The following is a 27661-nucleotide window of genomic DNA, read 5'->3' on the forward strand; positions in this document are numbered from 1 at the left end:
TACATACGCGTGTAAGATGATCGATCGATCGATCCGATTTCAGGTTGATCAAGGAGCAGGAGAAAACTGAGAGACAGGAGGCGGTGAGACGGGAGCGGGAGATTAGAAATCAACAGTTGCTCGAGGTAAGTTGAAAATCTCTTTACGCCTTCTCTTATGTCCGTGTTTTACTTCCTTTTTCACATTTTGTCTCGATTCTCGTTGTTTCATTCACAAGGAGTCTGTTCTCTCACTCTATTTGGGATACCTACTACGTTTTTTTGTAATTTTTGTCCACCTGTCGTGCGTGTCGCATGCTCTCTGTGTGTGTCGTATTTATATTATACATATACATATATATATTATCTATATCTATATACGTATATTATATATACATCTATTTGTACATTATATATATATATATATATACATATATATATACTCCTCCAGTTGATATATTCTTAATAACTCCAGATACTCTTATATATATATATACTCGCATATATATATATATATATATGTGTGTGAACCCCTTGTATCGCCCCTCTCTCTACGAGATTCCAACAACCAACAACCGAGCAAAAGGAAAAAAAAAAAAAAAAAAAAGAAAAGAAAAGAAAAGAAAAGAAAAAAAAAGAAAAGAAAAGAGAAAAGAAAAGAAGCAAAGAGAAAAACAAAATGTCCCAGGACACACGAGAAATCAAGAAATGTCTCCCCCCTCCCCCATAGAAGACCGAGAATCGCTAGCAATAGTGACAGGAGAACCCCAAGCATGTCCTCCCAGAGTTTTTCCAACTTAATATCAAATCGACAAAACTCTTCTCCCCCCATCCTCTTGATCGAAACCCCTTTAGTTCCAAAGTTACTTCTTCTTCTTCTTTTTTTTTTTCTCTAATAATTTTTTTTTTTTTTTAATATTATAAAAGTTCTTGTGTTCGATACATTTTTCTGTTCGTTTAACGCTCCCTCGTCGTCAGTGAGCCGAGAACGTGTTTCTTTCTAGTCGTTTCAACCGAAGATCGTTTGTGGCTGCATCTCGCTTCCGGGTCCTCCACACGGCGAGAACCGACCCGACAGTCTTTGGGTTTCATTGATGAGAACCGCGATGAACCGTGCAGCTTTCATAGAGAGAGAATGAGCGGGAGAAAATGTATGAAAGAATGAGGAGAGGGAAAAAAAAAAAAAAAGAAGGGGGGAAGAACTGTCGAGAAAATCGAGATCACCACGGTGTATCGATGTTCGAATTCCTTTCTCTTTTCGTATTTGCGCGTATATTAACACTAACGATATTGGACGAAATTTACGGGATGATAAAGAGGATGATAAAAAAAAAGAAAAATAGGATTCAAATAATCGAAGATATAAACGTATATGCCATGTTTGACAAATGGAAAATTGGGAACATCGATTTTATCCGTGGTTTCAAGGTTTTCGAATGGAAAATTAATCCGTTCGATCGAGAACTCGTGATAGTGTCTGCTCGAGATGTGTTCCATTAGTCGTATGTGTGCGTGTGTATATGTGTGATCTCGATGATGCATATTAATTACCCGGTGCTTTGTGTGTGCACTGTAGACAGTCTTACGTATATATATATATATATATCGATCTTTGTCGTGGTATAGTTTGTTCTCACCTAATTTCACATAGATTGACGTCGAATGATCGTGCGAAAAGTTAGATCGATTAGATACCATTTAGATTAGTCCCTCGTCTCGTTCGTTAGAGATTAGTTTTTACCTTACGTTTTTCGATCGTGCACGCTCCGATTTCTTTCTTTCACTTGAGCCGAGATTAGCCGTGTTATCGTGTAACTTTTCTGCGTATCGAATCGACGAACGAAAAATCGGCGCGTACACGGTCTCGAGAGCGGCGAAAAAGGGAAGAAGCGCGCGCTTCGCTAGCGGAAAATTTCTCCAGTTGCTCGAATGATAGAGATATCGTCGATAAAAAAAAAAAAGAAATTCGTCGTTCGAGAAATCAAGTTTACGATCTCGTCGTCGTCGTCGTCGTCGTCGAAGTCGTTTCTCGAGGATTTTTCCGCGGCGAAGAAAAAGTAAAAAAAAAAAAAAAAAAATAATAAAAAAAATAAAAAAATCGGCGCGAATAGATGACGCGAATGTAGAAACTTTAACCAGCCCACTTATTGTGATAGTTCTCCAAAATGGACGGGAATATCCTTTGGCCCGAGAAAGCGAGACACACCAAATTACAGACGACCCGCCAACTCGTCCCATTTTTCTTAATCACTCTTTGTCACTCGTTCGCTCATTCATTCCATTCACTTGCATCCACCTTCACACGCACTGTCACATCACATATTACATGCCCACCCGATTCCTTCTCTGTCGCAAACATACACGCAACACGCAGTTATCCGACGCAGAGCGAGACGTTCGAGGGGAATCAAAAATAACGATGTCAGCCGAAAGGAGATGGCCGAAAAAAAAAAAAAAAAAACAATGATGTAGATGTAATTCAATTGATAAATAGCTGGGACGTGGCCTAGGGATGCCCAGTTTGCTAACAATCGATCTTATCGTTCGTTCTTTTCTTACTTTTTTTTTTTTTTTTTTGTTTTTTATTTTTTACGGCATCATTTAGCGATCATTTGGTTACGTAGACGTATCGAGTGTAAAAATTTTAACGAAAGAAAAAGAGAAAACGAGAAAGAAAGAAAGAAAAATATTAGCTACAGTTATTAGTAGTCGAAGAATCGAAAGATCGCTGGTGTAGAGCCCCTTAGTTTGTTCTGTTGCAACTTTCAGTTGGTTGCGAAGCTCGAAAAAGGCTCAGCCTATCCTCTTCACAGTGAGACCACGCTAGAAATCCAACCACCACCTACCACAACCATCACCACCACTACCACTACCACCACGATCATTCACCCAAGTTGCTCAAAACAATTGTTTACGAACGTCCTCCTCGAACGAAGGACGGGCCACCGTCGAAAAGAGCGACGGGTGTCACTCGCACGCGTACCACCACGTAATCACGTACCTGCGATTAACACGATCGATTATTGGGCATCCCTAAACCTACAAACGCAGGGTCGAAAGCGGCTAGCGTTCACGATCAAGCAGAAAATGAAGATCATCCAAGAGATCGAACGCGGTAAGAGCAAGAGCGACGTGGCGCGCGAGCTGGGTCTGGCTAGCAGCACGGTGGCCACCATCTGGAAGAATCGGGAGAGCATCGCGGAGAGCTGGAGGAACCGCGACATGATGCAGCAGCACTCGGATGTCGAGGACCCGGTCGCGAAAAAAACCGGCCTCCCCTCCGCGTCGTCCAATTTGGCGTCTGTCACGTCGCTGGTAACGAATAGCACGGTGTTGAACACCGTGAACGCAACCAACAACACCACCACCAGCACCACGTTGCCCACAGCCGTCGTGGTGCCGCCTCCGCAGGTGCAGGTGGTGCCGCCAACACCACCACCACCACCACCACCACCACCGCCACCACCACCACCACCACCACCACTACCACCACCGCCACCATCACTGCCTCTCCCATTGCCGACCACCTCCGCAACGGTCGCCCCTCCGTCGACGTCGCAACCCACGCAGCTCTCCACGACGCCAACCTCCAGCACCACGTCCACAGGCACCACCACGACCAACGCCAGCATCATGGACAATACCCAGACGCAGGCCCAGACCCAGACGCAAAGTCAGGAGCTTCTGGAGGTAAGATGTCGTATGACGCCTCCTGACACCCTTCCCCCCCCCTCTGCCCCTATCTCTCACCTCGATCATCCCTCGAGAGGAACCTTCCAAGTCGCGCGAGTCGTCCTCCGCGACGTTTCTTCCTCCTCCTCTCCTCCTCCCCTCCTCGCCCCTTAATATGGCCAATATTAAAGCAAAGAAAATGGAATTCGAAGATGGAATCGTGGTTGGTGAGGAAAACAGTGCTGTTTAAAGCGATGATCGGATAAATAGCACTGACGAGAGATATTCGGCTGCTATTGAAATTTTCCAGGGATCCGCTTTCCTTGAAGTGTGTTTCGCGCCACGACGTGTCGCGTCGATAATTAATTAAATTAAAAAAAAAAAAAAAAAAAAAAAAAAAGATGAAAATACAGCGTGTATACATTTTAACGGAGGGGAGTGGGAGAGGAGCGAATTTAATCGTCGAGTGCGAAATTACTTTCTAACTGAGCGTTCCCTGAAGAAGTTTCTTTGCCCGAAGCCGGGTTCCGGCACCGCCGCTATTCTTTCCGCGAATCCTTTTGTCCATCCAGTTGCACTCTCGATTAATTGCTTTCGAGGGATCCGCCTGTCTCTCACCTTTGCTCTCCATTCGCTCGATATAGTTCCTTGCCTCCATTTCGCGAACTGCATTCTACGATCTTACATCGTCATTAAACCCTCATCGACTTCATGTTCACTAATGAGCGTTACCGTCGCCCCTTTGCGATTCGTTCGTCCAACGGATTTCCGTCCCCTCCTCTCCTTCTCTCCTTCCTTTTTCCCCTCCTTTTCTCCTCCGGAGTTTACACCGGAGGAAACGGGACGAAAGGACCTCTTGAGGTAAGACTACGATTGCCTGGTTTTCTATGTCGTCCATCCCATTTATATTTTTGCGATCGAAAAAATATTTTCTGCCCCTTCCCTCGCCTTCTCCCCCTCCGCCCGAATCTCCCCCACGATCATCTCTCATCATCTACTCTGTCCATTGCTAGATTAAGCGTATCACACGTGATGCGACAACCAGAGGTAAGATATTACTCTCCGTCTTTTTCAGACGTTTCTCACGCCAAGTGTATATCACGTACTTGCGAACGAATCACATGTGACGCGTATTGTCTCCGTTCTCGATCGTTTGCATTTTTACATCGATCATCTGTGAATCTTTTTTCCTTTTATTTTTCTTCTTCTTCTTCTTTTTTTTTTTCTCTCTTCTTCATCGACCCCTCTTTACGTTTCTCTCATTTCTTTCCGCCAGTTACACGCGTGTAACTCTCCCCTAACGGGATCCGGGATTTTGTTGGTTCTCTTTCATTAAGAAAAAAAAAAAAAAAAAAAAAAAAATCACACTCTCATCTCAGGTTTTCTCACGAGTTTTTATACTTTATTATTTTCCCGCGCGCTGGTTCACAACTTCTCTTCGCTTGCCTTTCAGTTTCTTCCTCAGTAGTGTCTGCATTTCTAATCGATGCTCGAACGATTCTGGCCCGGGCCATTCTCGCGAGATTCTCCACGAGATTTTATTCGATCCTCGCGAGACGACGCCTCGTTCCAAAAAAGTCACAAGATTATTCTTTATTCCGGGGAGAAATCGATCGGGTTTCTTTTTTTTTTTACACGCGTCACCCTTATCTCTTATCGTTAGGAATCGTCCAAATTTTTATCGTCCATCCCCTCTCCCTTCCATAGTCGCGCGTGTACACGTGGTTTTTCCCAAATGGAAATTTCGAGCCGAGCTTTCTTTCCAGAGAATTTTTTTTTTTTTTCTTCTTCGACAAGTGACGGAGTGAAAATATGCGATGGTCCAAGGTACGAACACGTACACGAGCACCAGTAGCCCACGTCATAAAATACTTGTGCATCACGTAGCGATCGAATGAAAGAGGACACCACACGCGCGCATACACACAAACACACACACACACACACACACACACACACACACACACACACACACATATACGTGTGCACGGCGCGTAAGCGCCTGTATAGATGCACAGTGCTTTTGTAGGGTCAAACATTGCCGGGTGATAACAATATCGACATCCCTGGCACACGCCAAATTGAGTCCCGTTTTTCTTTCTTCCTTTTTTTTTTTTCCGGTTTTTTTTTTTTTTTTTTCAAAACGCAATAAACGCGAGAAAATGAAGATGGAATTGTCGACGGGGTTTACAGAACGATTGATGTGATGAGATTTTTTTTTTTTTTTTTTTAAAGGTGAGAGTTATTCGTGCTCGGTTATTTTTATTAAACGTGAATTTACGAAGAATATAAAGTTCGTTTTCGTTATTTTTAATGGTAATTTTTGAGAATTTTGTTAATATATTTTTATGTTCTTGTTTTTTTGGGAGGGAGGGGGGGAAAGGGTGAATGTCTGATTTTCATTTTAATTCGATTAAAAAAAAGTAATGTTTAAAGATCATGAGACGAGAAGTTATACTATTTTTTTTTTTTTTTTTTTTATGAATCATCGTGTATACGTTCGAGGGATGAAATCAAATTATCGAAATAAAAAAAAAAAAAAAAATGTTGCATGTAACGGAATTACAAATTTTTAAATATTTAAACGATCGTTCGATTTGCATTTACATCGATTGGATTGACAGGTCGATATGTCGAATATCAAACTTTTCGAATTAAACTTTACAATCCGACGTTTGTGTTTTCAAAACGATACTCAATTCGGTTTAAATGCCACGAGATGCCTCGAATCGTCCGAACTTTCTCTCTCGATTCTTTCCACGTATATTATGAAAAGAATCGAAGAAACTTTCGATGTTGTTTGACGAATAATTGACACAGTATGCGTAGAAAACACAAGAAACCTCTTTTTTTTTTTTCTTCTTTTAATTAGACGTGAATGTATAATAATATCTGCGAAACTATGACGATAAATTCAAGAAATACCGACTGTCGCAATGCTATCCTGTTGCCTAGCTTCTCCTGTCACTATATACAAGAATAACAGCTAGCTACATGATTATCATAGCATGCTATATTTTTTTCAAATTTTTACGTGTTCTACCCGATTATCAAGTATAGCTGCTCGTGCAAATTAAGCTTTCTTTTTCTCTCTCTCTTTCTCTGTCTCTTTTTTTTTTCAATAATTTCATTCTTTCTCAATTTTTCCTCTTTTTTCTTTTTTTTCAAATCTCGTTGTTCACCCCTCCCCCCCTCCCCCCTCTCTATGTTTAAAAGGCCTAGAAAAGGCCTGTCGCGTGGAACATGTAATATTATCAACTCGATTAATCGTACGCTCTGTTTATAATTATTGCTCTTATTATATTATTATTACCGTTGCCATTATTCTGATTACAATTATTATCACGAATTATCATATATTTAATACCGACCATTGTCACAGCTGTTTAAAACACTTTCTCCTTCTCTTTGTAATTTAAACAGGCTACACAACACGTTCTAATCGATAAAAACATATTTTATTCTTTTTTTTTTTTTTCCCCTCATTATCAGCTTTTAATGCGATACCATTATCAGTTTTATCATTATTACATCACATAATATGTGCATAGATACATAAGGCGAGTATATTTGCTTGGCTCCTGCATGCGCTCTCTTCCTATTTCTCTCTTTCTCTTCATTTCTTTCACAATTCTTCACGTTCTTTCTTCTGATCGCTTCGAAAAATTTTTTACTATTACTACTACTTTTTTTTAACAATCTTCAAATTTCTATTACTTTGTCTCTCGTCTATTTTCTTGTACAAATTATGGTGGTGGTTTATAATTATACATATATTTATATATACATATATTTATTACCTATATATTATATATATATATATACACACAATTTTTTTTATATATATATTATATATTTCATATGTTGCCTATATATTTTTCTCTCTGGTAGTTCTTGGTTGAGAAGCTTTTGGTTTCGTTCGAACAAAGCTCCATATTCACTTCTCCTTGTTCCGTTCCGTGAAGTCATGTCGATTCTCCACGAGTACGGAACACGTTGGTTTGTTTCACTTTTCTACCTGGTTGCAATTCCTTCTTCTTTCTCTTTTTTTTCTTTTCAGTTTCTCCTTCATCGTCTCGACTCGTTATTTGTTTTCAACCTTATCATCACGATTTTTCTTATTTTTCTTTCCCGCCAAATTTCACCAGACATTTTTGCTTTTCCACGAAATGGCATGCGTACATTGTTTAGTACTCTTTAAGTATTTCTTCTTTCTTTTTTTTTCTTCCCCCTCCCCCCTTTGTATTGGTTTTTTTGGGGGTAAATCAGGTGAAGGGGATTTCCGTCACGGATCCGTCTGCGAATCCGTTGACGCTACGTTTTGTGTTGTATTATTCTCTCTTTCTCTCTTGTTCTCGTCGCTGTTTCCGATTCGAATCTCGGTTTGAAATCGAGTTATCGATTCAATTGTGTGCATCGACTATCGGTTCGGTTTCGGTTCCGATTCATAGGCGTGTGTTTTTTGTCGATTTTTCACGTTTGTTGATTTGTACACAAGAAGGGATCCATCGAATTGCTGGATTTTTTTTTAATACGTTTAGGATGATGGGATGGAACGGTAGTTAGACGGGGATATAAATGGAAAAAAAAAAAAAAAAAAGAAAATATCGTCCACGATAGTTAAAGTACTACGTATACGCAAAATTGAATATTGAATTTATTATGATTTTATTGTCATCCTGAACGTGTTAAAGAAATAAAAAAAAAAAAAAAAAAAATGATCAAAATGATTCGAAATTTTTAAGAATAATATTTTATTAGAATTATAACGAAATTTTTTTATGAAATAACATGATATCAAGCCTCGATTAGACAAATTAGAATTTACGTAGATACGCTAGATTAGATGCTTAATCTTCCTGTCACTGACTCTGCTACGTAGTCGCGTCTGCTTTATACAACACAGTAGCGTTTGGATCACGAGTAGCACGAAAAAACTGGATACATAAAATTAGAAATTCTCGAAAGAACGGTTCAGAAATGAGAAAGGAATTTCACAGAGGTCCACGCGCTGCACGCGGTATTAAAAAAGAGAGAGAAAAAAAAAAAAGAGAAACGATCGGGAAACGAAACATTCCAGAAACGAAATATAAGATCTGCTATGTACATGACATAACCTTCTTTCAGTTTTTTTTTCTTCCTCTTTTTTTTTTTTTTTTTTTTTTCAATCCAATAAATCCTTCGTAATTAGCAACGCGTTGGTAGTAATCGATAATGCAACGTCATCTGTGAATTTAAACGTTAAACTTTTTGCCGCGTTATCGTTTTAAGTCGATAAGGAAGATGGAAATACGATCGGTAAAATCACTACGACAAAGTTCTCTGGTATCGCGCTTAAATCGAAAAGAGAATAAAGAAAAATAAAAAGAGAAATTCTGTAAGTTTGACCCTTCGAAAATAATGACGGATGAGAGTGACGTGTGTATATGGCATGTGCGCAGGCTCGGAAAAAACGGCAGGAAGAGGTGGAGAAGATACGACTGGAAGAACAACAACGAAAGCAACAGGTAATCCTAAAATCGTTGTTACACGTTAGCCTGGTTTCTCTCTACTATTCCGTACTTCACATTTTCCTTCATTCTCTATCGCTCGTTTTTCAAAAATAAAAATTCAGCCTGGAAATTTCCTAACTTTATTCACGTTATTCCAGGTAACAACGTTATTTACCGATAAATTAACTTCCAATTCGTTTATTCGATTCTTCTTTTTCTTTTCTCTTTTTATCGTAGATTCAATTATAAATTTATAACTTTTTTTATTTTTCTTTTTCCCTCTCGTGTTAAAAGTCTGTTTTAAAAAACTGATTCTTCAAACATTCTAAAAGAATTTAAAATTTCTTTTGAAAGTGGAATTTAATTTGTCGTTCGAATTTAATCAACTCGTACGAGAATCGCGTGTTTTGTCTTTTTTGCCTTAATTTACGTTTTTGTCCCGGAGTTTTCTTTCCTTCGTCGAATTTTATTTGTTTTATTTTTTTTTCTTTTTTTTTTTTTTTTTCTTTTTTCTTTTCTCACTCTGTTCCATGTGAAAAATACATACGCCTCTTCAACTTCATTAGTTGCTTTTTAGAAGAACAATATTTAACGAACGAGAGAAAAATGACCACGAGCATTCTCTGTGATTTCTCAGGAACGCGAGCTGAAGCGGCAGCAGGCAGTTATGCTGAAAGAACAGGTGAGTTTAAAACGAATTTTCCTTTATTTTTTCCTCTTTCTCTCTCTCTCTCTCTCTTTTTTTTTTGGATCGTTTTCTTGAATCATATCATTGCTGTAGAATAGACGGTGTGCGAGTGTGTGTGTTTCTTTATTTCTCTCGTAGAAATATACAAGCTTCCGTTTTATGTACACACATTTTTTATCTACATATCGCTTATATTCATTCATCTCTCTATTTACAAATCTCCTACGCGATTAATAAATTATAATATATTATATATATCTCTATTTTCATCTTGATATATACATATTTAGATTTTTACTATTTTTTACTTATTTTGTTACTTTTTTTCTCTTTTATTTTTAAAATATGCACATATAATCTGCTATTCTTTTGAACGTTATTATATCGTTTTTTTTTCTATTTTTAATTAAAAATCGCATCGTTTGTTTTTTTATATGAAAAAAAAAAAATAAATAAAATTATACGACGGTGAGGAGATCCACAATTATCGATGTTTTTATAAATCATATAAAGACACGCTATATCAGAGTTCTGTTATACGTGTTTGCTTTTTTAGTTTTGTGTGTAAACTGTAATTTCGTCTCTTTGGTTTCTCGAACATCGCGATCTAAGATTGCTTTGAGTTTCGTTTGAGACACGGGTGTGAGTTTGGTCTTGACGTAGCAACAATATGGATTGAAGGATCTATTAGAATGATTTCGAATAAATTTCCAAAATTTATAAAAATTCTTTCAAAAAACATAATATATGAAAATTGTCGTTAATCAATGTTGACCAACGATGTTGATTTTACAACGATATGAATTGATCATTGTGAAAAACACAATTCCAATCTTTTTTTGTCTAATTTTAAAAAGGATTATTAACAAAAACAGTTTGAAGCTGATTGATTTCAATGTTTTTCGATTTGAAAAAATTCAGTTTTTTATAACGATGATTGATAAATGCGTGCCCGAGAAAGAAAACGAATTGTTCTGACCGTGTAAGGTAGTTTGAGCACTGGTGGATTGTGGATGTGTTTTGTGCCGCAGATGTACATGCAGGAGCTCACCAAGCAGCGCGAGATGCTCTACACCGTCGAGCTGGTATGTCTCATACCCAATCTAGTTTAATTAAAACGACTTTACTAAAATGGAACGAGTCGAATTTACACAAATTTTAAACTCGTCATTGTTACAACACCAATAAAAAGAAAAGAAAATGAAAGAATTTTTATCGGTCCTTCGTCTTTGATGATCGATAGATTAAATTTTAAAATCGAATATATTTTAAATGATATTTTATTTTTTAAATTAAATTTAAATGATAAATTTGAAGATTTAACTTTTATAATTTTAAGAAGAGAATTTTTAATTTGAAATTTTCATAATTAAATATTTCACTTGAATAATTTTATTAGAATTTTTTTTTTATTAGGAATATGTAAATAAATAACGAAAAAAAAAAAATAGATCAACTTGACGAGTTTAAAGTTACCATATATATAGTTGTGAATCACTAGCTAAAACTAACTAATTTGCACTTCGTCGCTTCCTCTACGAGCCATCGCGATATAAAATCGCGTTCAAAACAATATATTTTGCCACGCGAGCTATACTAATGCTTTTTTTTTGTGAGATTCACGTTCACTAACCAGTTCTTCGGTGATAACATATCCATTCCTCGCTTCGATTATATCGATAGAATATTCAGATACTTGTATCTCACGTAATCAACGATTATAATGAAAAATCTATATCTTTAGAAATTAAAAAAGAAAAAAATGATAAAATGCTGCATGAAAGTCAAAACGCATTGATCATTGAAAAAATTTATCAAACTTATAAAAATTGAAACAGGTTGGGTAAAAGAATAGTTTTGCACGGTGTTTTTGAACAAAAGTCTACTATCAAATGTAGCCTCTTTTGAAACACCTTGGAAACGTAGAATTTGTTGTAGCCCGTGTGTGCCACAGTTGTGCTTTTAACAAAAATATTTTACGAGAAATTCTCTGCATGGAATGTCGTTGATTCTCTATGTATCTTTTTTCTCGGTTCAATGGTTTCTCGTTGAATAATTTAGGAAAGAGAACGAAGGAGGCAGCACATGGCGTTGGTTCGAGCGTTAGAAAACCGTCGAAAAATGGAGGAAAGGGAGAAAAAACGATTGGAGGCGAGAGCCGAGAGAATAGCAACGAAAGAGAAACGCGCCGAACAGAGGAAGATGGAGATGGAACTGGTCGAACAGATCAGAAAGCCTGTTGAAGACATGGAACTAACTGGTATGTCTTTGCGAGACTTTTGTTCATGGTTTGTAAATTCTGTAACATGTACTGAGTTTTCTGATTTCAGATCATAGATCACTGCCAGAACTAAAACGAATACCTGGTCTGAAATTATCCGGCCAAGCGTTTGCAGACATTGTGATGGTGTTCGAATTTCTGCATAATTTCGGCGAGACTTTAGGCTTTGGTAAGCGATTGTTCGAATAAAACTTTAAAGCAATCATTATTTCATGTATTTCAAATATTAATTTTCATTTTTAGATATGGAATCGCTCCCAAGTCTAAAAAGCCTTCAATTGGCGTTGCTCAATGACGAGGAAGCGGAGGAAGAGCTTCTGTCCGTGATGACACATCTGTTAGTATGCGCGATCGAGGATCCAGGAATCCCTCAACCAGCGAGACACACGACAGGCCTTGGCCAAAGCCTCCGACAAGCTGACATAACGCATGCCAACATCAGCGAGGTGTTACGAATCTACTTATACGCGAACGCGACAGGAGAGGTGAAGGCTCTGACAGGAGTATGTCTAGAACGGGAACGCGATAAGAAATTTGCCGATCATCATCAGAATGGTGGTGATTACGCTTCGACCTGTTCGGGCAAAAACGCCCAATTTTACGAGCATTTGCATAACAACGAAACGTGGAGAATGTCCGAAAGGTTGAGAGACAAACCATTCCTAGCTTTGAATCCGACGCACAAGGCACAAATGCTCGCGTTTCTCTGTAACGAGCTATTGCAGAACAAGGCTGTGATCAGACAGATCGAAGGAAGCTTGGAAACAGTAGCTCAGTTAAGAAAAGAAAGATTCGTGTTGGACACAAAGATAAGAAAGTAGGTATTTTTTCATGATTTAAGGTTATGAATATTTAGAGTGAGATTAATACTTTTATCTGAATATTTATATAGGTTGAGACAATTACATAGTCGAAAGGTACGAATGGAAGCAGTGGGTGTGATAGTTAATAAAACTGGAGACACCATTACGATTGAGAAGAAAGAGGGCGATGAGGAGGGTAACACATCGTCAACAGCAGTAGGTACGACACCCACTCCTGATGAGATTCATCATGAAGATGAAGTTGAAGATATGTCCGAAAATGAGAGTGAAGGAACTCAGCCTGAGGAGGTAAATTATATAATTTAAAATATATTGATTGATCTGTTATTGAATAAAGATTTTATTGTATGTACTTATAATTTGTATAATTTAGGAGGAAGACAAAAATCTCTCTGGTGAAGAGCTCGGTAAAAAGTTGGATAAATTATTAAAACAGTCAGAAGAACAATTGCAAAAATTGAATAGCTCTTCAAAGCAACTACGAGCCCACATATTTGGTCAAGATAGGTATTGGAGAAGATATTGGGAGTTAGCATGCGCAGGTGGCATTTTCGTCGAGGCCATGGAAAGCGCAGAACCTGAAATTCTCGAGGTGCAGGCTGAATTAGACGAAAAGTACAAAGACGTATCGATGGAGGAGAAAAGAGAAACAAAACAAGAAGACACCAAAGTCGAAAATCGTGAGAATGAAGCTCCTAATGACGTAAAGAAGGAAAAGAAGTTCAATTCAAATGATCAAGAAGATATGAAACCTTTAATAGAGAAAACGAAATCTGAAATTGAAGATGTTAATTGTAAGAAAGAGCCTATGCAAAATTGTGAAAATTTGACGAATGTTAAAGAAGAGAAAAAGAATGATTTGGATAATTCAATGGCCGATGCAAAGACCAATGTTACATCCGAAGAGATTAAACAAGAAACAGAAGTAATTAATATGGATGTGGATGTCAAAGAAGAAACAAAAAAAGAAAATGACGAAACGGATGAAGATATGAAACCAGCGGTGAAGATAATGGAAGATAAAATTGTTGAAACAATTCCAAACGGTGATAAATTCAATCATGTGAATAATCTTCATAATGGGAAGGAATTGAATGGTACCTTTATTTCTAGTAAGATTTTCTCAATCTATTATACATTAAAAAATATCCAAAAAATTGAATAGTATTGTACTAATGTTATTTATTTTAATAATTTCAGATAACAGTAACGAATCGAATTGGTTCTCAATTTTACCTCGGGAAACTTGTGATACTCCAGGACCAAGTACCAAACAGATATTTGGAATAGCCGAACCAACTGAATTAAGAATACCAGTATTTCCTCCACCGGCTAGTCCAAATTACGATAGGTGTGATAGTCCTGCTCCTTTAATTTTGACTCAAGACGAAGCAGCGCAACTTGAATATTTAAAAGTTCATGGTTTACCACCTCCTGGAGAAGCTAAACCAGTACCAAATGGCAAGTAATATATGAAAATTAATTTCTTAAATTATCTAAATTTCTTAAATTATACTAATATGTTATATTATTCGTTTTAGATTTAAGATATGGTTGGTGGAGAATAACAGATGTCGATACGTTTCAAGAATTGCTGGAACATCTTCATTCTCGCGGTGTTCGCGAGAAAGAACTAAAACGTACAACGTGGGCGACCATGGAATCTTTCTTAGCTGTTACAGGCAAGATCAATGTGGATCCTGGCAATCTTACTGCTACAGAACTTCAAGCGACACCCGATGAACCTGATACGCCAATTCCAAAACCAGACAATCCGGCAGTTTGGAGTGAGCAAGTTGCGCTACGCGTAGATGCGCAATTATTGGAACAAGTTGAGGCCCTAGAAGATAAAGTTGCAAATGCCAGTATGCAGGTCAAAGGCTGGAAACTGCCTCCACGGGCAGGAACCGAGGAGGCTGAAGAAATTGAAAAATTGAACGAAATGGAAAAAATCAGTGCAGTTGAACAAGCACGACAAAGGTTATTGTCTCTAGAGGCCGCTATAGAGAGGAGATATTTGAAACCACCGTTAGGTGTTTGGTAAGATATTTATCTAGGATTTAAATATCGCAAATTTTAATTGAGAGTCTATTTATTTCATTCTATTTATTTATTTAAAATTATAGCACGGGAGATCCAAACTTAGCGGCTTTAAAGGCAGAACAAGCAGCTGCTGCAAATGCGAATTCGAATAATTCGGATCAGAGCAATCAGACCCCAGTACCTCAAGAAGAAACAACACCAAGAGGGCTAAACAACTGGCGAGAGGCAACAGCTCGAGCACATACATCCGCTCAGCTGGCCATGGCACTTTATATGTTGGAGGCTAGCATCGCTTGGGACAAGAGCATCATGAAGGCTGTGAGTCTAACACCAGCTAGAAACTCGGTCTGCGTCAAGCTACGAAACCGCTGCGTCTCACTCAAAGCTACCACTCAATACAATCAGCTATTGACTACTTCTCAGGCCTCTGTGGGTATTCGCACTAACTTACTAACCAAAGTACCCTCTTCTTACTTCCTGCGTGATTCTTCTATCCTTCCTTGCACATGAACCACAGAGAGCATATCGCTTTCAAAAATGATTGGTAAATGTTTGGTCAAACGAAATGCTCTTATCGTGGCACTTTCCGTAATATGTTCAAATATAATATTGTAAGGAAGTTTAAACAAATTCATAAATATTTTTAAGTGCGAATAATGCGGCAGTCATAGTTGTGAATTAACGAAAAATAAAATATTAGAGAATTAATTAATTTAACATAAAACTTACAATGCATTTTGAAAAAATTGCTATAATTTAAAAGAAAAATAATACATTGATGTAGTAAATGGTGGTTAGAGTCTAACGTAACGGTAGCATGCAAGAAAATATGCCGCTTATCGTTTACTAATTTTTTCCTTTAATGCTTTATATGATTCCTTTTGTAGAATAGTTTCTATATTTAGTTATAACTATATAATTATATGCATAGTCTTAAAATATATTTTATTATTTTGGCTTTATTTTATACAAATTTTCAGTTATTCCAATCCACCATTTATATAACTAAATTTAGTTATACCTTAAATTATATAATAATCAAAATGCATGATACAAATAAACTAAAATTAAATACTTTACGCTAATTTTGTTAATTATATATTTATATATTATATGAATGTTAAAGTTTATCTTCTTATTTATTATATGTATTTTTTGTTGATTAACATTTATTGCATTAATGGGTTTAATTTTAAATGCTTAATTAATAAATGCTGAAATTGAAATCAATATCTCTGAGATATGTGTTTTATCATTTTAAATTGGAAAGTTTTTTTTTCTTGTTACAGAATTGTCAATTTTGTCATAGCGGAGATAACGAAGACAAATTATTACTGTGTGATGGTTGTGACCGCGGCTATCATACTTATTGTTTCCGTCCAAAAATGGAAAACATTCCTGATGGTGACTGGTAAGAAATCATATTTTAAATATTCAAACAATGATAAGTTCATTTGTAATTAAACAATTATGAATATTTCAGGTATTGTCACGAATGCATGAATAAAGCAACAGGGGAACGAAACTGTTTGGTATGTGGAAAGAGAGTTGGTAAAAACTTAGTATTGTGTGAACTCTGTCCAAGGGCTTATCACACTGACTGCCACAATCCTGTTATGCCAAAAGTAAGTTTTTATCAATTATACATACATGTGAATGTATTTCTTCAAAGAAACGTGTTATTCTCATTTAATTTACTTATCTCATATTTTTAGATGCCAAGGGGAAAATGGTATTGTTCTAATTGCCACAGTAAACAACCAAAGAAGAGAAATAGTAGTCGAAGGAGTCATACCAAAGGGGGAGGCACCAGAGAAAGTGAAAGTTCTGATCATCCACCAGCTAGGTGATTACGTTAAAAAAAAAAAAAAAACAAACACTGTCAACACGCTGATTTAACAATGTTTGACATAAATATACAATAGGGAAAATAACTACGAAACTATGACTCAATTATAATATTCAGCGAACGCAAACGAACAACCAATTTCCGATCGAATAGGAAACAAAAAGAAACTGTTTTAAAACGAACGAACATAAATGCATACACATCACTCTCATGCGATTATACTCGATTTACATCTTCGACCCATATCGTACATACTCGTCGAAAATTATGTTGTAAGAAAATATTTACTTCATACAGGGTGTTCCGCGATAGATTATATATAGTTAATATTCTTCATATATTAAAAATTACCGATAGGTAGGTTTTTCTTCATTCGAGTGATATTCTATATCTCTATGAATAATACTATCGTGTCATATCTCTTCTCGTCGGGGGACACCCTGTACTTCGTACAGTGTGTTACGATCATCGACTAACGGGGGTATTTTCTTAGAAAATTCGTCGTAACGGTAGAGCTGTCTTCAGGTTCTATAAAAATGTAATAAAAATAATAATACTAATAATAGTAATAATAATAATAATAATAATCATAATAATAATAATAATAATAACAATAATAATAATGGTAATAATAATAATATTAATACTGGTAATAATAATAATATTAATAATAAACCATAAAAGGGCAAAAACGACGAGAGAGAAAAAAGCGAGACCAAATAGAACGAAAGACAAAGAGTCAGAAAGACGAAATGTTCCATCGAGAACAACGTACCCGTCTCAAGCAGAAAATACACGCTCGAATCTTAATGCATTCGTCCAGAAGCTTTTAAGACGGAAAAACCTCCTGCAAACGAGAAAGATAATCGTGCAAATAATTTCTATTGTTTTGCGTCGCAGTCCAACGCCGTCAACGGCATCGAACACACACGTAGAGGACGTCAGTTCATCGGAACCAGCAACCCCAACTGCCTCACCACGGAAGGAGGGAAACAATAGGACGCTCACGAAGAAACAACAACGAGAGTTGGCTCCTTGTAAGGTGCTACTCGAACAGTTGGAGCAACAGGACGAGGCCTGGCCGTTCCTCTTGCCGGTGAACACCAAACAGTTTCCTACCTACAAGAAAATTATTAAAACACCCATGGATCTCAGTACTATTAAGAAGAAATTGCAGGATTCCGTGTAAGTTACACGCGTACCAACGACTACTAGTTAATTGAACGTACTCTCTATTTAGAAATGCCTCTTTCCCTAAACATAAAAAAAAAAGTTCACCTAAGATCTCTAGAAAAAAGCTCTAACTTGATCGTCAGCTTCAATCCGAAAAAATTGGAAAATTGCGAACATGTTCCAAAGAGTGCTTCTCGATACAGGTACAAGTCTCGCGATGAGTTTTGCGCCGATGTCAGACAGATGTTCATCAACTGCGAGGTATTCAACGAGGACGACAGTCCCGTGGGGAAGGCCGGACATGGGATGCGCAGTTTCTTCGAAATGCGTTGGACCGAGATTACTGGCGCACCACCTCCACACCCGCAAACGCATAGCTGAGGCTCGGTTCGCTCTCGCAACACCTGCAACAGTTTTGCCCACTTCTACTACTAGAGGGTAAAACCCTCAAGAGTATCATTAGGAGTATCATCGAAGAGATTAATCGCGAGACCTGTTTTCTCTGTGCTCTGTCGGCCTCGTTCTAGCGGTCGATTGAACAACTTTAATTCTAATAGAGAAAAAAATAATAATAAAACTCCACGAATGCGGGTACATCTTCGTGCGCGTCGCGTTACGTGCGTGTTCTATTCGCCTCTGATCTTTTATTCGTTATTCGCCCGTAATCGACGCTCGCGTGGGCGCTTCTCGCATTCTAACCATACATATACTTTAATGCTCGAAAATAATCTAATGGTGGCGAACGTTTTTAACGGCCCGTACTTCTCTCTGTAGCATCAACGATGAACTTAAAAAACGCGATGTTACAAGAATTCTATATTCGTCGAGACGCTTCTGCCGAACAAAACAAAACTCAAGTTGCGTTTAACGAACCTCATAAGGATTGTAAGTAGGATAAATAAGAGAAGCTTTATCGAGGCCAGAAGCCGTAACAGAGATTTTACGTATACAATTACGTTTTGTGATTTGGAGCTTTTTAAAATCGACGCGACTAAAATATCCATATGTGGGATACTCTATCGAAGCCTCCAACCCGACCTTCTCCTCGAGTAGAAATGAAATGCAATGCAGATGGTCACTGTACTTACCAAGTAAAACAAGTAAATTTTGCCTAAGCGAACAAGATGTAATTTGCGATTGTATTATACAGGCTTAGTGCCGGCAAAAGAAATATTTTGCAAAGTAATGAATGTGAAAAGAAGAGGTATATAAATAAATATAAATATATATGTATAAATATGAATATAGTGTATATGTATACTATATAGATAGTCACATCACATGAAACATGTAAAACACACGTAACACCTCTGCCCACGAAAACATCAGCACGATAAGGGTAACATTTGCTGTAGAGTAAGATATGCAACATGACGACGAAGTCAATCTTCCAATTAAGGACATAATTTATGCCATTCCACGGATTTTGTCTCTAATTTTTATTGATTTGTTTTTTATTTTAAATATTTTTTGACTCGTACATGGTTATTGATTAAATGATTACATGCAAATATAATAATTTAATAACTCGATGTGAATTTTGACAAGAGAAATGTGAATCTTTATTTACATTAAAAGAAATTTTAAATAATTTGCAAAAAAGAAAATTAAACTTTAAATAAATAAAATACGTATTTGAAAATGTATAAAATCAAATACAATTTTTGTTTTTTAATAACTATGTTTTAAAAAATCAATTTAGCATATCCTAAATCAATACTGCAATTACTCAACTAATATCATTCGAATTCGAAATATCATATTTAAAAGCAATATATATTAAAGTTCTATTTATTTTAATGAACGAGTAATTGTATACGTTGAATGGCACGTTACTTTTAACAAAGAAAGAATGAAATTATAAATTTTAAAGCAAGCAATGAACGATCGTGTTTCCGTTTTTTTTTTTTTCTCTCCTTTTTCTTTTTTTTTTTTTTAAATTAAAGCAATTTTAAATTCCTACATGATGCATAGCATTATTATGAAATGTAAGCGTCGTTGAATTTTATCCGCGTCGAGTTCCAAACAGGACCTCGTTTAATTGTTCGTAATAATACGTCAGTTTTTTAAGCGACATATTCGATTTTTCGATAGGATTATAATAATGTAATATCTCACATGCAGTGTACCCGGGATGATGAACAACAACCCAAACACGTTTCGAAATGAATATCGTGCGTCAGAGCGTTGTAAGAACCTACTACGTATGAATGATGGTGTCGGTAGTAAGTTTTGAATTAATTAATAAACCGCGGTACCTTCGCAAATGTGACCATCGCGTGACGTTGAGACGATTAACACAATGATATCTTGTTTTTTATGTAATTGATGTACATTATTGCTCGTAATAGCGGATAGTTATGTAATAACGAAGGTTAAAGAAAAGAGAAATAGAGAGAGAGAGAGAGAGAGAGAGAGAGAGAGAGAGAGAGAGCGTAAGTAAGAAAAAGAGAGAGAGAGTTGGTTCGGCCGTAGTGATATGTGCTAAACATTCGTAGTATGTAAAAGTATTAGCTAGATTATAAAATGCCGTGTGAAAACGATTACAATGTGAAAGATGATTAAAAAAAAAAATATGCGAGATGCAATTGGATACGCAAAATGGATGTATTAACATCCTGATATAATCTAAGAACGATTGATACCGGTAAGATCGTAATGAATAAATCGCGCGTTTTTTTATTATTGATTTCTTCATTTGCAAATACTACAAATATATGTGAAAATTTATAGTTTTTTTGTTAATTTTATATTTCTATAAATCATCAACATACGCTTTTTATTTTTTAAAACAATCGTTATTTTTCATAATGGTAAATGATAAAAAAACATATGATATATTATGTAATTTGATATGTGAGCGCAATGTCGGGGCATTTCGCGATCTTACCGAAGTTCTTAGGATATAAATCGACATAAATGTATGCATAAATACATGTGTCATTTTATGCACGCCTTGCATCCTCGTATTATACTCGATGCATTAAACATCTCATACATTCAAACACACTACCACCAACAACAAGAACAAATAATTTTTTAAGATTCAATTATTATTTAAATAGTACAGTTACATTGTTAGTATGAATAACGACGCTTTTTATACGAATTTTAGTTTTTAACGTCGATCTTATGATATATTATATGGTATAATGATAATGACAATGGTAATAACAATAACGATAAATGATATCGATAATGGAACAGATTAAAGAGAAATGAGAAACAGCGCAAATGAGAAAAAGAATACGAAGAAAGAACGGAAGAGCGAGAGAATGAGAGTGTACGAAAGATTATCGAAAGACAAAAAGAGTGTGTGTTTAAGTTAGATGATTGTCTATAGTATAAACGAAGGCATACGTTAGGTAGCCTTGATGCTATTTAAACAGACTTAATTAATGTATTGCAAATGAATTAATAAAGTGTAAGCGAAGCGTGTATCTGTACAGTGAAATTTTTTCTTTCTAAATTATTTCAATTACTGAATTTTGAAAACAAAGATTATTGAAATGATTCATATTTTTTCACTCACAAACAGAAAGAAACATAGAATCGCTTTTCTTATTATAATTTACAATATTATTTTATATTTTTATTCGTTTTTATTTTAATTAATTATCAAGAAATTATTATTTTATCAATAGAAACAAAAATTATACTCGCATTCATATTTTCCGCGGTCGCCATACTAGTTTTTCATTACATTCAAGATTTATTTCTATGGTCATAGAGTGAATGCAAACATTGCACTTGATTGTATAGTATCTACTGTTCGTAGAGAGGTTAGGAATATTTTAATGTTCTTAACACATCACTTTTTGTAACATTATTTGCACGCATTTGACATACACATTTTTTCATCGTCATGCGATGACGACTCTCAATCATTTTCGAAGATCTGTCAGTAAGTGAATTTTACATAATGTTTAATTTCACATCCGTGATCGTAATGTCAATGAGCTCCAATAAAAACAAAAAACAAATTTTAATAATAACTTCAGTATGTATTTTAATTTGAATGATTTCAAATAATAGAATAATCAAAGTATATTTTATATATCAATAAACTAATATCAAATTATATATCACTATATAAATACTTTGAATATAAAATATAAAATACACAATAATAAAAATAAAAAAAATTTTATGCAATATAATAGATTATAGAAAAATTTAGTTTTTTTTAAAAATTATAGTAAATAAAATATTCTATTTAATATTTTAAATATTTTAAATAAAATATGTGATAATAAATAAAATAATTGAAAATATAATAAAAAAATCGACTTTATATAAATAATTTTTTATTATTAAATTAATAATTGATTATTTGTATTATACACATATTACATAGTAATATAATATATTGCATAATATTTATATAACACATGATACATAAGACATGAAAAATGTTAATTTATAATTTATAATTTATTATTATCTCTAATTATAAATTTTTTTTAGCGTTTGTTTAAGATTAATTAATGATTTAATTCATATTTTATATTTTTTCAGGAGCTGTCCAATTTTTACAACCACATAAGAACAATGTTTATAATAATTTCAGATTATTCTTGCGAAATGAATCGAGTTTTGTACCAAAACGAATACTTATTGTAGTAAAATTGTCGCGATATTATTTTGAAAAAATACGAGAACCAAGTTTAAGTGAAGAACAATTCAAACAGAAATTAAAAGAAAGAGGTTCTGATTATGATTCTATGATGATTAGCCATTTAGCAACCGAAAACGTAAAAAAACAAGTAACTGAAATTTTAAAAAAATTGAATATAGAATATAAACTAATAAATAGGTATATATAATTTTTAAAGGAATTTTTTATTGAAAAGAAAAAAATTATTATTAATAACAATATTAATATTAATTTTTAAGGAAAAATTTAAATCCTTCGAATTTTGCTTGGGCGGATCTAATTCTTCCAATCGGTGGCGATGGTACATTTTTATTGGCATCAAACATGATATTTAATAACAAAAAACCAATAATTGGTATTAATTCATGTCCGGAAAAATCCGAAGGATATCTTATGTTACCAGTGAAATATACGGAAAGTATATCTGATATTTTCGAAATGCTAAAAGCAGGTTACTATAACGTAATAATGAGACGAAGAATTCGTACTACAATAAAGGGAGATAATATTTGGGATGTTCCTTTTCATACACATGAAAAAGGTCGCATTGCAGGTGGAGAAAGGTAATAAGTTTGAGTCAATTTATAATATAAAATACTATATGTTGAAAAAAAATTTTTCATCGTTGCAGACTTTATATGCAAGAGCAAAATGAAATGTCAAATAATTTACCAAAAGTAAGGCGTTTGCCTTGGTTAGCATTAAATGAAGTAAGTTTCATTAAATGCATCATATATTTTTTAATAATTTAGAATTTAACATCTCTTTCATGTATATAGGTATTTATAGCAGAAACACTTTCTGCTAAAACAAGTTCATTGCTTATAAGTATTGATGATGATGATAAATATCATTTGGTGAAAAGCTCTGGTTTATGTATTACTACAGGAACAGGGTCAACATCATGGTATAAATCGATAAATAGTGTTAATCCACAAATAGTACAAGAAATATTGACTCTTTTAAATAAAGAGAAGCAATTTACTAATGAAGAAATTAATCAAATTTGTTCTACTTTTAACGATAGTTTATATTTTGATGCAGGTAAGTATAATATTATTTACATATAAACAACTATTACTATATATAAACAACTCACAAAATAATTATTTCCATAATTATAATATATTTTAGAGGAATCAAAATTATGTTATGTCGTAAGAGATATGATAGTAAATGATTTGTGGCCTGTACCAAAATGTATTCATCCCCGAAATTTTTGTAATAAGTTAACAGTAAGATCACAGTGTTACGATGCTAGTATAGTTCTTGATGGTGGCATAGCGATACCGTTTAATTTTGGCGCTACAGCAGTAATGGAAACTTATCCTGAAGATTCTTTGCGATCTTTAGTCCTAAAGTAACTTATTTCTATAAAAATTCTATTGACTTAGATCAAGGAATTAAGGAAACTATCAATAATTTTAATGCGTTAAAGATTATAAAAATGCAAGACAGAATATTATTTTTGTACTTTAGAATGTTTTGGAATTTTGTAAAACGTATTTAATTTGATATTTATATTATGCACAATTACAGATTATTACAATTTTATTAGAATTTGCATTTCAATAGTCAGATCATTTATAGTTTTGCATTTCACTATTTTTATGATCTCATTGTATCAAGCAAATTTATTATAACTTGACGTTTCTTATTTCAAAGAATGGACAGTATAATGGAACCAATGAAAGAATAATTATATGTAATATAAAATAATATGTAATATAAAAGATTTTTTATGAAACTTTATCTCATAAAAATAAAGGATTAAAAGTATTGTTTTAAATATAATCTTATATTTGATATAAAATCAAAAAAATTTAATATTCTCAAAATTAATTATTCTCGTATTCCTTCAATATTCGTATTCAACAATTAAATTATTTAAGATAATTAAATTATTAAAGATAATACAAACGCATATGATATATATATATATCTCATGCATTAAAGATCATATATCAGATATTATATATCTCTTGCATTAAAGATCAAGATATTATAAATTCATTCATTTTAAATGAAAAATGAATTAACATACGATATCGTGTCTGTGATCATGTATCGAGAATAAGTATAAACAAAGAGAGTAAATAGTGGAAAAGGACAGAGATAAAATGAAAATATTGAAATCAGCACCATCTTCAGAGTGCCGCAAATGAAACACAAAAAGGAAGGATAGAAGATGATAGGAAAAGGATAGATAGGATAAGAATTGATCTTTAACACCATCTCTCGGAGATTAAAGGAACTTTTAGAGAAAAGACAGGATAAGGTAGAAATAAGAATTACAGAATAACGCCATCTTTCGAATACTTTTAGAATTAATCTTACTTTTATAAAGATATTGTAACTCAAAAGATGGCGTTAATGATCAATTCTTTTCGTATTTCTATTCTTTCTATGTTTTATTTGCGGCACTCTAGAGATGGCGCTAATTTCAATATTTTTACTCTATCTTCGTCCTTGTCATATTATTTGCTCTCCTTGTTCGTATATGGTAACATATAACTCAAGACACTACTTAACGATACCGACATCGAAAGCGTGGCAACAAGAGGAAAGAATTTCGAAACATTCTATTGAAAATGCAATCAAAGATTACTTTATTCATCGAATTCATTTTATCTGCTATTTGCAACATGTTGTACAACAATTTCCAAAAAACGTACAATTATCGAATGTAAGACAACTGAGACTCAATATCGCATAGTTTCAATGAAAGATTGCAAACAAATTTATTCATTCAAAATCATTCGGGATTAAATGAAATATCGATCGAAGCAATTTTTCTACTTACATATATCGATCAACGATAATACTCTTCTATATGAGCATAATAAAATCACGTCGTCGTTATTCCGCCATCCTCGTTCGAACACGGAATTCGTCTATCATCAAACATCCTGCATTCCGGAATTTATTGAAATTATATATCGCACGAGCCACGCTATCCATTCTACTCGTTCCAATACTGAATACGTAAATGCATCCCCACCCCAACCGTGCGTCCAATCACACGTATATTTTATTAACAACACAGGTCGAGAATTCGTAATATTATATCGGATTTCAATGGGAGGGAGAATTACATATTAACCGTCATTAAGTTGCCGTGGATCGCGTTTCCCTTACGAGACATTTCCGGCTCGCATGCATCCTGCGCGTGTAATAACGCGCGAATAATACGGTCTCGACGCGTCGTATGCATAAGTAACCGGCATTAAATTTCATCTTTCTATAATGAACCTCCGCCTTCGTTTCAGAATCTTTGCTTCGCGAGACCACACACAGCTCATTATAAGAATCTTAATTTAGTCCGTGAACAAGCATATTTTTCGCATCTTCCCATAATAACATGGAGCTCTGTATCCACGAAAATTTTTCTTTTTTTCTTCTTCTTCTTTTTTTACTTCTTTGTTTCGGTGGATGTGAAAAAAAAAAAAAAATTTTAAAAGAATTCTCTATTGCACGATCTTTTGACGCTTTCCAAGATACTTTAAGAGATACTTTGTGGATAAAAAAAAAAAAACAGTTCCTTTAAAGGGATTCAAAAATTAAATACTCTAAATACGAACGAACCGATCTCCTCGTGGTTTTGGATTAAAAATAAAAAATTTGGAAAATAATTAATAATAGCTTGAAGGTATTATCTTTATTATTCTTTTCAAGTTTCGCAAAGGAAACGAAACGAAATTACCCACCACTTTCTTTCCGTTCTTTCACGAGGAACGAAATATCGGTTGGAAGTGGATCGAACGAAACTTTGTTTATTTAACGCCCCCACACCTAAAAATCATCCACCGTTCAATTATGGTACTCCGCTTCGGGGCGGGGGAGTGTCAGCCGCGGATATCGACAAAGTTTCGAGGAAACAACGTTGCTCCACGTTAATGCTCCCACCGCCTCGATGAATTTTTCATACACCCGCTTGCCACACTGGGTGGGCCCCAGTTCCTCGAGATCTATCATCGTGTCCAATGATTCAATTTCCATTCAATCACCGAAAAACGCATTCTTCTTGATGGACGATCAAGAATTCGTCTTTTTTCCTTTTTTTTTACGATCCAATGCCGACAAATAATAATGGCAAAATAATCGGCATTGCGAGATCGATTCGATTGCTTGGACGAAGTCGAGTCGAAAATTGATCTTTTTTTTTTTTCGCGAGGAGAAGAGGAATAGAAGGGGGTGGCAAACAGGGGTAAAGGTTCCCACGGGTGGTCATCTTCGAGGTTAAGAGGAGGAGATGAGGGAATTCGAGAGGAGAGCGCATTGGCACGTTCAGTGGTGCATTTTTCGATTTGTCCTTGAAAGGGTTTCAAAAAGAGTCCCTGGGCGTCAGCTGTGATGTTGTAGGGCTACGTAATCCTTTGATCGTGGTCTTCTCGATAGCCGAGTTTTCATTCGGGTTAGCCAAGGTGACCGCGATCATTGGAAATGATAAATCTTTGATTATATATATTTTTTACATTAAATTTAATTTAACTTGATCCAAATTAAATTCATTTTCTTATTTCTTTACGGAATTGTTCCATAAGAAAGTGTAATAATTTTCGAAACGATAGATCCATAAAATTCGATTCGACGGAAGAGGAAAAATCTCGATATTTTTACACGAGGTACGATTCCATTTCGATCCAATTAACGATTTTCAAAACGATAAACGACTTCGTGAAATGGATTTGATGGAACAATCGACGAAATTCAGAGCTCGAAATCAAACTCATTGTAAATTTCTATAGATTTGGAATCTCGCGATACGAGATTTCCATTTTTAAAATTCAAAAATCGAAACACGAAAAATTTTCTAGATTTTCTAGAAAATCTCGCGATCACGATTCTTAATCTTGATCCGATTAATAATTTCCGAAACGACGGCTTCGAATTATAAAATCGATTCGAAAATCGTCACGTTTTATCGCTTGGTTACTACCTACCCACCTTACCTACCCATCTTTAAATTGCGATCGATACGACCACTTACTTATTACTCTCTCT

General features: G+C 34.9%; 2 protein-coding genes across 16 annotated transcripts in view; both read left to right on the top strand.

The window, feature by feature from the left end:
• The window catches only part of LOC100866165 (bromodomain adjacent to zinc finger domain protein 2B), a 136623-nt gene extending 115169 nt beyond the window's left edge, over positions 1-21454 (top strand). For 2 of the 8 annotated variants that reach the window (XM_086911992.1, XM_086911993.1), the window contains exons 14-31: positions 44-125; positions 3030-3668; positions 9092-9157; positions 9780-9824; positions 10862-10915; positions 11892-12090; positions 12161-12280; positions 12355-12928; positions 13004-13223; positions 13309-14047; positions 14136-14396; positions 14477-14975; positions 15062-15407; positions 16268-16389; positions 16462-16603; positions 16694-16824; positions 17728-18012; positions 18204-21454. In XM_086911992.1, coding sequence (XP_086768118.1) covers positions 44-125; positions 3030-3668; positions 9092-9157; positions 9780-9824; positions 10862-10915; positions 11892-12090; positions 12161-12280; positions 12355-12928; positions 13004-13223; positions 13309-14047; positions 14136-14396; positions 14477-14975; positions 15062-15407; positions 16268-16389; positions 16462-16603; positions 16694-16824; positions 17728-18012; positions 18204-18381 — 4702 coding nt within the window. In that variant the 3' untranslated portion in view covers positions 18382-21454. Of the gene's footprint in view, positions 1-43; positions 126-2747; positions 3669-9091; positions 9158-9779; positions 9825-10861; positions 10916-11891; positions 12091-12160; positions 12281-12354; positions 12929-13003; positions 13224-13308; positions 14048-14135; positions 14397-14476; positions 14976-15061; positions 15408-16267; positions 16390-16461; positions 16604-16693; positions 16825-17727; positions 18013-18203 lie in introns of all 8 variants that reach the window. The other 6 variants (XM_086911990.1, XM_086911991.1, XM_086911994.1 and 3 more) reach the window with 5 other exon arrangements.
• On the top strand, positions 20515-24446 carry LOC100866278 (NAD kinase 2, mitochondrial). 8 transcript variants are annotated; one of them, XM_086911999.1, is made up of 6 exons: positions 20515-20647; positions 22519-22816; positions 22897-23220; positions 23289-23367; positions 23437-23701; positions 23792-24446. In XM_086911999.1, exons 2-6 carry the CDS (start codon positions 22725-22727, stop codon positions 24019-24021), a joined length of 990 nt encoding a protein of 329 aa, XP_086768125.1. In that variant the 5' UTR covers positions 20515-20647; positions 22519-22724; the 3' UTR covers positions 24022-24446. The 8 variants fall into 8 exon arrangements, with proteins under 8 accessions (XP_086768125.1, XP_086768130.1, XP_086768124.1 ...); XM_086912004.1 differs by having other exon boundaries at positions 20516-20647; positions 22571-22816; XM_086911998.1 differs by lacking the exon at positions 20515-20647 and adding an exon at positions 21669-21782.
• Positions 24447-27661: the final 3215 nt, after the last annotated feature.

Source organism: Apis florea, unplaced genomic scaffold (genome assembly GCF_048593485.1).
Source record: "Apis florea isolate Af1SG1 unplaced genomic scaffold, ASM4859348v1 contig_3367_pilon, whole genome shotgun sequence".
Taxonomy (NCBI): Eukaryota; Metazoa; Arthropoda; class Insecta; order Hymenoptera; family Apidae; genus Apis; species Apis florea.